Source organism: Poecilia mexicana, unplaced genomic scaffold (assembly GCF_051168715.1).
Source record: "Poecilia mexicana isolate PSO_F unplaced genomic scaffold, ASM5116871v1 scaffold_17, whole genome shotgun sequence".
Taxonomy (NCBI): domain Eukaryota; kingdom Metazoa; phylum Chordata; class Actinopteri; order Cyprinodontiformes; family Poeciliidae; genus Poecilia; species Poecilia mexicana.
Genome location: NW_028263386.1, coordinates 24,058,005 through 24,071,559, shown reverse-complemented (window position 1 = coordinate 24,071,559; position 13,555 = coordinate 24,058,005). Strand labels below are relative to the sequence as shown.

Genomic DNA, 13,555 nt, shown 5'->3' with positions numbered 1-13,555 from the left:
TCCAGATTCCTTTCTCACTTGGCCGTATGTTTTGATCTCTCCTTGGAATGTAACACAATAAAAAGAACTACGAAAGGAAATATGGTGAACAGAATCCGTTGACGATACGTTCCTTTGACAGAGCTGTCCAACCAGGGCCGCCGCATGCTGGTTCTGGACACAACCTTCCACAAATTTACTGGATCCGGTCCCGACCTGAGGACCTGTCAGTCAACGAAGCTCTGCTTGGCCATGATAACGTACTGATGTCCTGTTCAAATAATTCAAAAATAAATCAGTGGAGAAGTTAAGGGGAGGTTTTCACACCTAACACTGCATCCTCGGTGTACAAAGGAGCGTTAACTCAGACCCTTCCTCCCAGCAGCTGATACACTTTGTAACCATCACAACTCCCAACAGACTCAATAACTCTTTATAACTTTACTCTTATTTGCAGTTTTTCTCATTTCAAATAACTTTCCTGCACATTCCTGCTGTCAATAGGCTGCTGTTTTTTTACACACTTATGCATACATGCACAACTTGTGCTTTTTTTCTTTAAATTACCTGCCATGCTGCACCTTCCTTGAAATATGAATATGCCATTTTTAATAACTGTACAGTATTACTTTATGTTGTAAACCTGCCCTTATTACCGATGGTCACACTGCACTTTTTTACTACCTATGTATGTTTATTTATTAGCATGTGTGGACTTAATTTCCCGCTGGGCTCAATAAGGTATTTTTTAATTTGAATTGAATTTTATGAATTTGGTTGTTACTTTTGAGTCTATTTGTACTACTCATGCACAATGAAATTGTCCATCAGGGACAAATAAAGTTATTTGAATTGGATGGAAATAAACTGAAGAAACGTGGCGCCTATATTTGAACCAGTTTCAGAGAAAATCTACAGGAAGTTTTAAAAAACTGTAATTTTGACACCAAGTTTTTGTTTTGTGTATAATCTCAAATCGTAAAGCGTCAAAAATATATTTGAATCTCTTGACCAATGTGAGTATATGTAAATTCTGGTAATACTACGGTATCAGTCTTACTGTATCATCTAATGTTAATTTACTATTAGGAACAGAGGGGAAGAATTCTAAGAACTGAGAGAAGTCACTGATTATAGTAATAATGTTCGTAGAATGACGACTTGTGTGAAGGCTAAAGAGAAGAAATAGAGAATTTTCAGGCAATTTTTAATCTTTAGTAAACGGAAATGAGAGTCGTAATGAACTGTCATAAAGACGACTTAACGGTTTTGGCCCTAATTTTAAGAAGACCGTGTTCCAAAAGTCCCACCACAGCCTTTTTATTCAAGCAAGATGAAAGTCTGAATGGCATTTCAAGTTTATAATCCCTACAGAGCACGTCGGCCTGTTATACCCCCCACAAAATAGATCCTTTCATCAAAACGAAAAGCGTGGAGAGAAGGTAAACGTTTCCCTAAAAAGCCCCTCTTTCCTTTTGAAGTTGTAAATGTCTTGACATGATGGGTGCAAATATTAAACGGCGTGAAAATAAAATGGAGATATCCAAAAATATTAACCAAACAGGATATTTGGGGGGATATTTGGGTGACTCGGTAGAGAGGTATGTCCGGGAAAGCTACGGGTTAATTTAAGACTAGGAGCAAAGCCTGGTGCCAATTAGGAGCAGTGAGCACCACATGTGGGCGAGACGCAGATAGAAACCAGAAGCCGTGCGCGATGGAGGCAAACTGAACCAGTGCAGTAAAGTTGAGTTATGTAGATATTTGCGCAGAAAGATTTTCTTTTTTTCCCCTCCTCACCGTGATGATCAAACGGGACCCGTTTGATCATTACTTCTCATCATAAATCTGAGAAGTTGGACGAGTGAAAACTTTGGCCACCGTCCCCACGTGGCCCTTTGCACATTTCTCCCGTGGAACAACTGCAACATGAGGACTGCCAGTGCGACCTTAGTGCTCCTTTCCATTTCTGCCCTCTGCTCGGGGAGCGGACCCGAGGCGTGCCAGGGGACACGCTGCTTCCCTGGCCAGGAGTGGAGCAGCAGACCGTGCGTTGGAGCACACTGCCAGGGGCGCACGGAGGCGTCCGCTCCACGAAGGCAACCCCACCACGCTGCGCAATCTAGGACAGGGCAGGTTTATCCCAGCTACCAGCAAGACGGTCAGTTCCGCCGTCACCACCAAGCTCAAAGCACCCCGATATCCTCCTACAGCGGTGTGCAGAGTCAGCACGGAGGCTTTGGAACCGACGGCACCAGGAGGACGAACCCCAGGACTATCACGGCGGAGGTGTTTCATCCCGGCTGCTCCGGCGGGTCTTGTCCGACCACCGTTTCTCATCGTGGAACCAATGATGACAAGGGAGAGTGCAAAGGGATTGGGTGCAGATTGACCCCCAGGGTGAGCCAAAAGCAGCAGCCGTGCGTCGGGAGCGGCTGCAGGATGCATGCTGGAGACGACGGGAGGCGAGACTCTTCTCCTGTTCAAGCGACGGACAGGGCTGCGCAGTTCCTCGGCGAGCTCCCGGACTTTGGCTTGGATCGTGGCGCTTGGATACAGCTGGCATGTGACATGAAGCCAGGTGAGTGTCAGAGGAGACTTCAGGGTGTCTTCTAGGACTTTTTTTTTTTTAAACTTGTGATGAAAGGTTGTCTCGGGTTGGGGAAAAGGGTTAGTAATATTTAAATATTACACACGTCGCAGTAACAGCTATCATTTCTATCTTGAGGGAACTGGAGCACAGTAAATTCCTTTGAGCATCCCCATCTAACTTTAATGTCTTCCTCAAATCCCTTCCTCTTCTGAAAATATTTCAATATACTCTTCTGGAAATGCAATTACCCAGCATTAATCTTTGACTTGCTGTTCGTAAAAATGCAACATATAGTAACAGGCTTGAACTAAAAATGCATTTAGGTACTTCAGACTGTCATCTCTGGCTTTCCTGCAGTCCTCAGAGCAGTGCAGTGCACATTAGCCAACTTCACAGTCAGATAGGCTGGAGCCGATGGTGTTGGTTTATCAAAATCAAGGGAATTTTGACATTTCATGATATTTAAATTCAATTCAAACTCTGATTGTGGTTAGCATAAGTGTGCAAATATAAAATAAAATAATGGCCTAATCACATGTGAGAGGAAGTCCTGAACTTTGTCTGATTTATGTTATGTAGAGGAGAGGTCATTAAAATACTTCTTAATCTGGAAAAAAAAACAAAACAAAAAAAACAGTTACATAAAAAGTTTCTGTCTTCCCCACAGGGTCCAACGAGGTTCCATCAGAGGACGCTCTTGTCCTGCAGCTTCAGCTATCAAAGGGCCAGGAGAGATTCGTCGAGGCCCTCAAGGGCCAACAGAGTGAGGTCAAGGAACTGCAGAGACTCCTCAGTGAACAGCAGGGGGCGCTCGTTAACCAGCAGAGGGAAATACTGGAGCAACAGAGGAGGATGTATGATCAGATGGAGCAAGTACGTCTGCAGCGACTGATGAGGAATGATTAATGTTTGGTTACTGGCGATAAGAAGAGCAGATCTAAAAAAAAAGAAAATCTGAAAAAGAACAATTGATTCCAGGAGTGAATCTGTGTCAAGTATCAATGTTGCAAAAATATTCACACCCGCTGAGCTTCTCACATTTTGACACAAACTGGGATGTATTTTATTGGCTTTTCATGTGAAAACACATTCATGAAAAGTACTAAGTTCATTTGCATTCAGCTCACAGGGATCAATTCTGTGTAGCACCAGCGCTCAATGCAATTACACATGCTAATCTTTTGGAGTTTGTCTCCAGCAAACATTCTTCTTTTCAAATTAGCTCAAGCTCAGAGAGGCTGGATAGAAAACATCTGTAAACATTCATCCCAAGTCTCTTTTCAAACCCATAACATCTAATTCTGAAACCCTAATCCTCAGGGGTCAGTTTCCTGCAGCTTTTAGGTTTTCACTCTTCAGTACTCCTACATCAAAACAGAGGGTCATTAGCAGAACCCAGTATAAGTTGATCCTAAGCTGATGATATAATTGAACCATTTGGTTCTGGCTTGCTGGATCTGGGATGTATCTAAAAGTTGGAGGGCACCAGTACTCTAATACTGCACAGACCCAAATTCTTACACATTGGGTAAAATTTTCAAGACCTTATTTGTTGTCATTTTGATGATTATGGCTTAAGCCTTAGAGAAAACAAAGACCCAAATATCAGTGTCTCACAAATTCAGAATAATCTATAAGGTCAATGGAAAAAAAGCATATTTTAAACAGAAATGTGAGGTTCCTGAAAAGTATGTTCACCCAGAACTTGGTTGGGCTCATTCCTTTTACATGAATCAATCGAAGCAATGTGGGATGGAAGTGACTGGTCTGCTGGGACTGTTGGGTTGTACTGAAAGTCGAGGTTGCTTTGACAGCAAACTCTAGGTCATCTGCACTGTTGTGTCTGGTGTTCCTCATCTTCCTCTTGACAGTACACCATTGCTTCTCTTTAGGTTTTAGGTTAGGCCAGTTTGCTGGACAATCACAGTAACACTGTGGTCACTTAATCAAATTATGGTACATTTAGCAGAGTGGGCAGGTGACAAATCCTGTTGGAAAATTAAATCAGCATCTCCACAAAGTGTGTCAGCAGGGAGAAGCATTAAGTGTGCTAAACTTTCTGGGTAGACAGCTGCATTGCAGAGGACTTCAGTGGACTAACACCAGCAGATGACATAGCAACCCTAAATCATCTCTGGCTGTGGAAACTTCACACTCGACTTCGAGCAACGTTGATTCTGGCTCTCTCCACTCTTCCTACAGACTCTGGGATCTGGGAATAAAACATGAGCTTTGTTTTCGTCTGAAGAAGGCAACAGTCCAGATCTGGTTTATGAGAGGCCTGACACGAGAAATGTAACATTTGTGTAGCCCATGTGTAGGATTTGTTTGTCTCTTGATGCACTGAGTCCAGCCTCTGTCTCTCTGAAGTTCCTCTAAATTCTTGAATGGATGTTGTTTGACAATCCTCCTTAGCCCGAAGATATCCCTGTTGCTGGTGAACCTTTTCATAAAACACTTTTATTTTACTCAACTATCTATGAACTCTTGGAAACAGCACAAACAACTACTTCAGCAATGACCTCTTGTGCCTTCCCCTTCTCGTCAATGAGTGTCTTCTGGACATCTGTTGATGTCTTCTGATCGTGCAGCCTAGAGCATTCTTTACTTATTTTCCAACACAATCCCCATCCATAAGGTTGTAATTTGACTAGATGTGCAAAAGCTTAGGGGTTGTTAATAATTTTGCAAGGTATTCCAGATAAGACACAGAACAAGAAGCATTTTGCATCTTTGTGTTCAAAGTGTAACGTCTGTTCAATGACCACACTGAAATGAAGAGATTTATGTGTGCAGGTAAAAGCTCAGTACGGCATTTTGATGGACACCATCAAGCAGACGTCCTTCCAGAACCTTCAGGAGGAGCTGGACAGTCACATGGACACCCTGAGTGGGCAAGTCAGACCCCATCGAACACAACAAGCTATGTCATTGCATAAAATGGACATGGAGGCCAGTGTGATGGAGGTGAGCTCATGTTATTCTAGACATTGAGGTATCTAGATTAGCCTCAAATTTAAAAAAAGACAAGATTCCTGATCCGTCATACCAGATTAATGTTTAGGTCCTGCTACTAGTTCAGGGATGATCACTTCACTGCATGTCATGTGATCAGGTGAGACAACCCCAGCTGGCCTGTGGGAGCTGCGGTCCTGAGGAGTACTGCAGCTACAGCAGCGGACATCCTGGCTGTGAAAAATGCACAGTTTGCCCTCCTGGCTTCTTCCTGGTGGCCCAATGTTCTGTCCACGCTGACAGGATCTGCCAGGTTTGCAATTTTATGCTTTCAACGAATGGCTTTCTTAACTCAACTGAGTCATGCCAGTTTGTACTTTTTTGCATTAAGCAACTTTGTCAATACACTTCTAATGTCGAAAAAAATACATTTTGCAATTGCACTGTTTCCACTGAATAAGACACGAAGTTAAAATCACAGGTGAATAAGCTTGTTTATCCGATACGTTGTTAAAATAAACATGTCCTGCCATCATCCTCCTGCCACTTCTTTTCTTCTTTGTTTTTTCCATTGGTAGTAACGTCACACAGGTCACATGACTCATGAGATGCAAAAAAAAAAATCTCCATTGGAGATTTGCGAAATACACACCTATTTAAATTCTGCTGAAAAGCCACTTCGTCCGTAAAAACCTTCTCACGGAAAAAGTGCTTTTTCAAAATTGCCGTGTCTCCATTAACCAAATTTATTTTCCAGTTCCAATTCACATAATTTTATGATCAATGGAGACACAGCTATTGTCAGCTATTATGTGCTAACAAAATATAAAGTAATGGTTTATAAAGTAAAGGGAACAAGCAGGCTGAGTCTTCTTACTGCAACCAGTGGCTCTAACAAGTTTGTTGTTATTACAGGACCGAGATGAATGTCTTGAAATATCAGACTTGTGCAGAAATAAACAGAAGTGTATTAACACTCCAGGTATGATAAATCATGCTTTTAATTATCGACATTGCAATATTTTCTCTCCTTTCTCCTTTTCTGATTGATGGATTTTTATTTCTTCTCCAATTTGCTTTCTGTCGTATCACCAGGTGGATTCAAGTGCCAGGGCATGACAGTACATGACGCCAACTCTGGAATGTGTGGCCATGGCTACTTCTACAACTCTGAGATGGATGAGTGTCAGGCCTGCAGCGAGTGCGACGGGGAACCGGTGGTTTCCCCTTGCACTTTAGTCACAGACACTGTCTGCTCCGGGTCTGTTACCGATGTTCCTGCTTTGTCGCTCTCCTGGTCTGGAGACATGAGTCTGAAGGGTCCAAAAGGCCAGATACTGGTTCACACCTTCCCCAGCGCACAGCTTCACATACAGGGAAGAGACGACATGGGTCTGGTTTCAGCTGAGGATGGGCAGCTGGTTCTGAGGCAGCATGGTTTGGTTTGGCTCGACGGAGTTCTGTCCCTTGGTCACGGCTGCCGTAGCTTCATCCAGGTCTGCCTACGTGTAAACCACACAGACGGGTCCGAGGGTCGTGACCTGAGCGGCATACGGGTGGAGCACCAGGAACGAAGGTCTCTTCAAGGCGTCAGCATCAGTGGGGTCGCAGAAGTCGCCCCAGGTCACCTTATGTCCCTGTTTCTTCGGAGCGCCAGCCATCACTGCAACCAAAGCAGCGAAGGTCTGCAGCTTTATGACACCTCTGTAGCCATGCTCTCCCTCCTCTGGCTCTCTCACGACACCGGGGCTGTTGCCATGACAGCACAGGCCGTGGTTTCTGCGCATTACCACACAAATTACCGCCCGGCCTTCCGCATCTCCTCCACCTCTGACCCCTACGTAGTGGGGCTGAGTCACGACAGTCGAGGGATCCGTTTCGCAGAGAGCGGAACTGTGCGTTTTGTGTTCCAGCAGGCATTGTATTCTATGGGCCAAGCTTGTGTGAGTGACGGCTTCCAGCTCGTGGCATATCTCAACAAAAATGGAACCTCCACTGAGATGTTTCGGGTCTTCAAACCAGGGGTTCACTACCGAGACACATCTATATCTCTGTCTGGAGCCGCCACAGTCAGTCCCGGGGATGCCATTGGCTTTGAGATCCTCTCTCCTGCTCAGTGCAATGTACGCTTCTTTGGCGATGAGTCCGGCATCAGTCTTTTCAGTCTATTTTGGGTCCCTGCTGCCATCTCATCCTCTATGACTGCTTCTGTGGCCAACACTGGCCTTCCATCTGGAGCGGTACGGAACAAGCCTCTGTTCTTCCACCAGACCAGCCCCCAGGTGCCGCAAATGGGACTGTTGGTGAAAGGATCTCCAAACCAGAAAAAGGACTTTGTCTTCAGGGAGAGTGGCACAGTCAGTGTGGCGTTGGACCTCAAACTCATTCACTCCTGCAACTTGGTCAAGGTGACTCTGCTGAGGCGAAGTGACTCTGAAGGGGGCCGTGAAGCAGAAGGTCTGCGGCCTGTACCCATCGCCCAGCAGGTGGCGGGTCAGATGCTTGAGGGGTGTCAGTGGGCTAGCTTGAGTCTACGGGCATCCTTTCAAGTTTATAATGGCACCACTGTCTTCTTCATCCTAGACTGCGTACGTGGACGAGTCAATCAAATCAGTCACCAAGCAGGAAGTGGGGTGTCAGCAGTTTGGGTGGCAGCATGATGAAAAAGAGCCAGAAAGGGCAAAACCTTCCCATATTGATTCTTCCTCTTTGAGTTTAACAAAAAAGGCCACAGACATTCATTATTTTACTAAAACGCATTGTCACTTAAAGTAGTAAATGCTAACCTCAACGTTTCACCTAACATTTGCATCAACACCTCTAAGTTAAATGACAAAGTTGCTACACCAGAAAAACAGAAAATATTATCAAGTATTTTATGTCTAGTTCCTCATATTAGTACATTTGACATACCCAACTTACAAGTAACTTTTTAGCAAGATCCAGGAACTTGTTTCATGTCAGTCGTTTCGTAATATTAATTATAAAAAGTACTAGTTCCACTGGCAGATTATTTCTCTCATAAGACATTTTTCCCCATGTTATATGTGAAATAATCTTGCAGCACCTTTTCATTAATATTAAAAAGTTATTGACTCAAAACAAGCTCCCATATCTTGGGGAAGAGTTACTTGTTAGTTTTTGTCTTATTTCAAATGTACTAAGATATTTGCACTGGAAACTAGACAAACAAAACTTGGTAAAATTTTGTGTTTTTGCGGTGAACTCATTTGGCCCGTTCAACATTCAGGCCCGTTTGAAGTTTTGGATTTTTCACACTTTTTTGGTGTGAATCCTGTTTTTTACTCTGGGATGTTTTGTACTACCAATGCCTCAATCCACATTAAATGGAGATGTTTCATTATTTTCCTATATTGTAATCATAATCTAGTACTCTAAGAACAAAATTTTATATGACTGAAATAAATACATCTATTAGCAGGAGGTCACCTAGAGTCGTTTGGTAAAGTGGAATTGGCTTCATTTTTAACTCCTATCATGGCTATTTATTGCATAAATCTTCCAGCTATCCATTCATCAATTAGCTATAACCACAGCAGAGCCTGGAGAGAATCTAAGGATACAAAGGGAGAACAGGTAAGCTTCATGGAAAACGACTCCAAGCTAGAATTCAAATCCAAGATGTCGCTGTCAATCACGAGCATGATTGACCGCACTAAGATACTCCTCCCTCGCTCTGATTGGTTGTTTTTGACTGGAGGAGTGAATTTCTTCAGATGGCAATAGCAGCACTGGCATAAGGTGGAAGAGCTTGAGCTATTCACAGCTCATCTGTCTCATGTTATACTGTTGCATCAAATGACCATTTTAACAAATATGTTAAAAAAAACCTAATAATTTCACCTTAAAAATAATGGACTGAGTATTTTTTTTTTCTTTTTTATTTTGCCAAGTGATTTTTTTTTTCTAGTTTGTGCTTAAATCACCTTTTTGACACACACACACACACACACACACACACACACACACAAAGACTTTGGGCATTATTCTAGGAAGGTGAAAGTACTTTAATGAGTTACATAACCCACCTTCAAAGTAAACTTCCTATTACTTCAACTGTTCATATTAATTTAATTTTACATGCATTTGTAGCAGTTTGAAAGCCGGTTTATCAGCTTTAAAACTGACAACCAACAAACGGCGCGGACTGCATTCTAACAATTATTAATCCAACAATGTCAAGGTCTTTAAACTGGGTGCTGCTCACGCTGAAGTACGCGGTGGAACATAAATTATTGAAACCAAGCGTCTCCACTTCATCAGCAGTAAGTGCCATACTGTGCACCCCCCCTCCCAGCACAAGGTCAGACTTCATTGTCCCGCTGAAGTTCAAAAGACATGGCGAAAGCCAGCTGTTTCCTCCATACCGTTTCATTCTGCCGCTGTGTTGCAGTAGCCGCCTTCAGACGCTCCCAGAGTTTTTGTCAGCTGGAAAATATCTTATCTTGTAAATATCGCCTACTGATGGCAAAACAAAGAAATTACATTTCTCTTAATTTTTTTCCCTATAAGCTGCTTGATGATGTACTCAAGCTATAATTTACTTTTTTAATCTTTTTGGATGAACTACAGGATATTTAATGAAACAGAATTGATCTTTTATATAATGGAAAAGCAGTGGTTTATTTGTACATAGTTATTGTTCACTTATTCCCATAAGACAGTCTTTCAAGCTTTCTGTTCTGAATTGTCTTCAGCTTGCATGTTTTTAGTTGTTGTTGTATATTTAAGTAATTCAGGCAGCCTACTCTGTTATGCCGAAAGGCCTTCAGATAACTCCAGTTGTTTAACACTGGTTTCTACTCATTTTAAGAGCATGTGTTTTACATTAGATGCCAGTCTTGTTGCTGTGAGTCTACTGCACCAAGCATGCAGAGTTTGGCTTAAATATGAACAGAAAGAGAGACTGAGGCCATGTAAAAACAAACAGCCTATTTAAAACTGACAGTGACATGTATATTTGGTGTTTTTCTGTTAACGCAATAAAACTATTTGCTATCAAATTTGCTGTCAAGTCTAATTATGGGATGTATGTGATGTATAAAGTAGGGTATAAATGTAGGAGACAAAATTTCAGAAACAAAGGTGTTAGTTTGTGCAACTTTTAAGTTTGTGCAACTTTCCTATTACTGAAGAATTTTGAGCTACTTTACCATGAGCTGCGCTATAAAATAGCAGATGTTGCAAACGCAGTGCTTTGTAGCTTGGCTACTTGAGTTGACATTCCCTCGTAGATTTCCATGATGAAGATTTCAAATGATGGACTTTATCAAGTGAAAAAGAATTTCAAAACAAACCAAATCTCAATACAGAATTTAATTTAAATCCCCTTTGGTAAATCATGAACTAAACGTGATTTTTTTTTATTACTTATTACTGCCAGACCTTTAGATTTAAGAAATAACATGAAGTAGGCTAAAACATCTTAAAAAGTAACGCATCACGTCCCAGATCGAAACAAACTCAAGAACAGGTTAAAAACAAAGACGCTGACATCTATCTGCCTGAAAATACTTCCAAAGCCTTTGCTAGGGCTTTAGAACTCTGGAGAACCACAGCGAGTCATTATCTACATTATCTACAGATGGAGAAAAGGTGGAACAGCAGGAAGCCTTAGTATTAGAGCTAACAAAATAAAATCAAAAAATGCATCAAAGCCTCATCCAGGAGTTCACCAACTAGCAATCTACTACAAGCCATCTTCCCCCGGTCAGTTCTTACGACTCAACAATAAAGAGACACTGGCAAAAAATGGTTTCCACAATAGTTTTCATGGGAAAACTACTACTGACCAAAAAGGACACAAAGACCCGCCTCATATTTACTCCTAAAAAAAACAATAAAATAAAACAAAAAAGATGTTGACGATTTTCAATACTTTTGGGAGAATATTCAGTTGAGACAAACTGTTTGGATTGTGTGTGTGCTTATATAGCTGGTGTAAAACTAAAACTACAAATTACATTAAGCAGTAATAACATGAAAGCAAAGCCTACCTGCATGATCCACGGAAGGAGGAGGACAGATTCCCAGGCTCTGGTGGCGTAGCTGAGACTTCATTTCTACTCTTTTAGGCAAACCTTTTGACGAAATGTAACTGCTTAAAAAACCGCTAACTAAATTTTACTAACTTCACGGCACAGACACATTTACTTTACAGCCAAAATCAAACTAACCAATAAAAAATATGTTCTTATTGGGGCTGGGTACATGTGCCCACCCCCAAATACTCAAACAGATGTGGGCCATGTAAAGGATGTTTGACCATTTTTATTTTTTTCCACAAATGTGTTAATAGTAAAGGGGCAAAATAACAATAAAAAGTCAAACATAAAATAGATTTTTTTTTTTACACAAAGGGAAATCTCAAGGTAAGCGCAGATGCAAAAGCACTGCTGTCAATCGATTAAAGAATTTAATCAGATTAATCACACTCTGATTAATCACAATTAATTAGCATGCTTAGCTTTGTAAGCTTGAAATGTAAAAATGCGGGTTATTCTAAAAATGTTAAGGAAAAATAATGTCTCAAACCATACATCTCGGTTTTCTTAATAAACATTAACCATAAATTGGTTGTGCTTCGGTAGAAGGATAATTTTCATTGCAGTCAGTAGGCTGCATACATACTACCTTGGTTTCAACCAAACGTCCATCGCTGTTTTTTTTAAGCGAAATTTCCCGTTGGATACATCAGTCCCACTCTCCTCACTCATCTTTTCACCTGAGACGCCAATGACCGCAGAAGAGGACCGCGGTGCCTTGAAGTAGGTATCCCTACGCTGGAGCGACGTTTTTAGCTTATAATAGGTAGTACGATTAATCTGCATTATGTAACAGTAGCTGCTTTATATGCAAATGTCTGTAAAACCTTGTCAATATGCCACTAATGTCGAAAAAACATAATTTGCATATGCGGTGTTTCCACTGAATAAGAAACGCAATTAAAATCACATGGAAATAAGTTTGTTCAGCGATAAATCATTTAAAAAAATATGCCGCGTGATCATCCTCCAACTACTTCCTGTTTTCTTCTGGTTTCCGCCAGCGACAACATCCGGTTGTTGATCGTGTGACAGTTGTGATGCGAAAAACGTGTTTCCATTGCAGTTTTGCGTAATAAACCAATTTCGGTACGGTCAAAAACACATCATAGCGCCAAAACGATCGAAAACAAGTATTTTGTTTTATTCAAAAATTGGCGTGATTCCATTAAGTGAATTTATTTTCGAAATGTTAAATTGCACAATTATGGTAAATGGAAACGCAGCTACAAACAAGTAACCCTTTTAGATTAATCTAATGTGTTAGCACATAAACGTTGAAAGCCCTTTTTAAAACAAAAATAACAGCAAAAGTGTTCATTCCCTTCCACAAACAAAGAATCCTACACCAGACTCGTGTCTACAGATCCTGAACCTCTCTATTTATCTGCAGCCACGTGTGGTGGGGCCAACACGCCTCAGCCAGGCAAATAAATGGCCAGTCAGAGTTGGAGAGGCCACATATGGTGCACAGACTAGAAGCATATATATATATACAGAAAGTACAGAAAACAGGTGCACACTGATCTCTGAAACTGGTGAAATAAACCAGGAGAAGTTCGGAGAAAGAGGGGGGGAATCTAGAGGCAAAGGGAGAGACACTGGCTGTTTATGTGACAGCAGCACATCTGGAATCATTTCATACTTTATTTTTTTACTGTCAAGTTTTAACCCAGCCAGCAACGTCACACAGGATTTTCACTCTGGTATAAATCAAAAGGTGACTGGGGTCAAACTTGTTGACGGAAACCTCTGTGCAATCCTGAAATGTAGAAGTTAAACACACATCACTTAGAAGAGCAACTAACATCACCTTCAAGTACAACATTATCATCCTGTTATATTTTATATTATGTGTGGCTGGAAATATTTGACTGTACATCATTAGTGTCATTGTTTTTTTCCTCCCACTCGGGGGACGGAAATGGTTCAACACTGCCCTCTACAGGAAAAATTAAATCAG

At 41.5% G+C, this 13,555-nt stretch overlaps 1 protein-coding gene across 1 annotated transcript; it reads left to right on the top strand.

Moving 5' to 3' along the window:
* The first annotated feature begins 1,610 nt into the window (after positions 1-1,610).
* On the top strand, positions 1,611-8,971 carry LOC106928296 (uncharacterized). Its single transcript, XM_015004440.2, has 6 exons — positions 1,611-2,560; positions 3,240-3,445; positions 5,369-5,539; positions 5,688-5,840; positions 6,443-6,509; positions 6,623-8,971. The coding sequence occupies exons 1-6, from the start codon at positions 1,909-1,911 to the stop codon at positions 8,185-8,187; spliced, it is 2,814 nt and encodes a 937-aa protein (XP_014859926.1). The 5' UTR covers positions 1,611-1,908; the 3' UTR covers positions 8,188-8,971.
* The last annotated feature ends 4,584 nt before the right edge of the window (positions 8,972-13,555 follow it).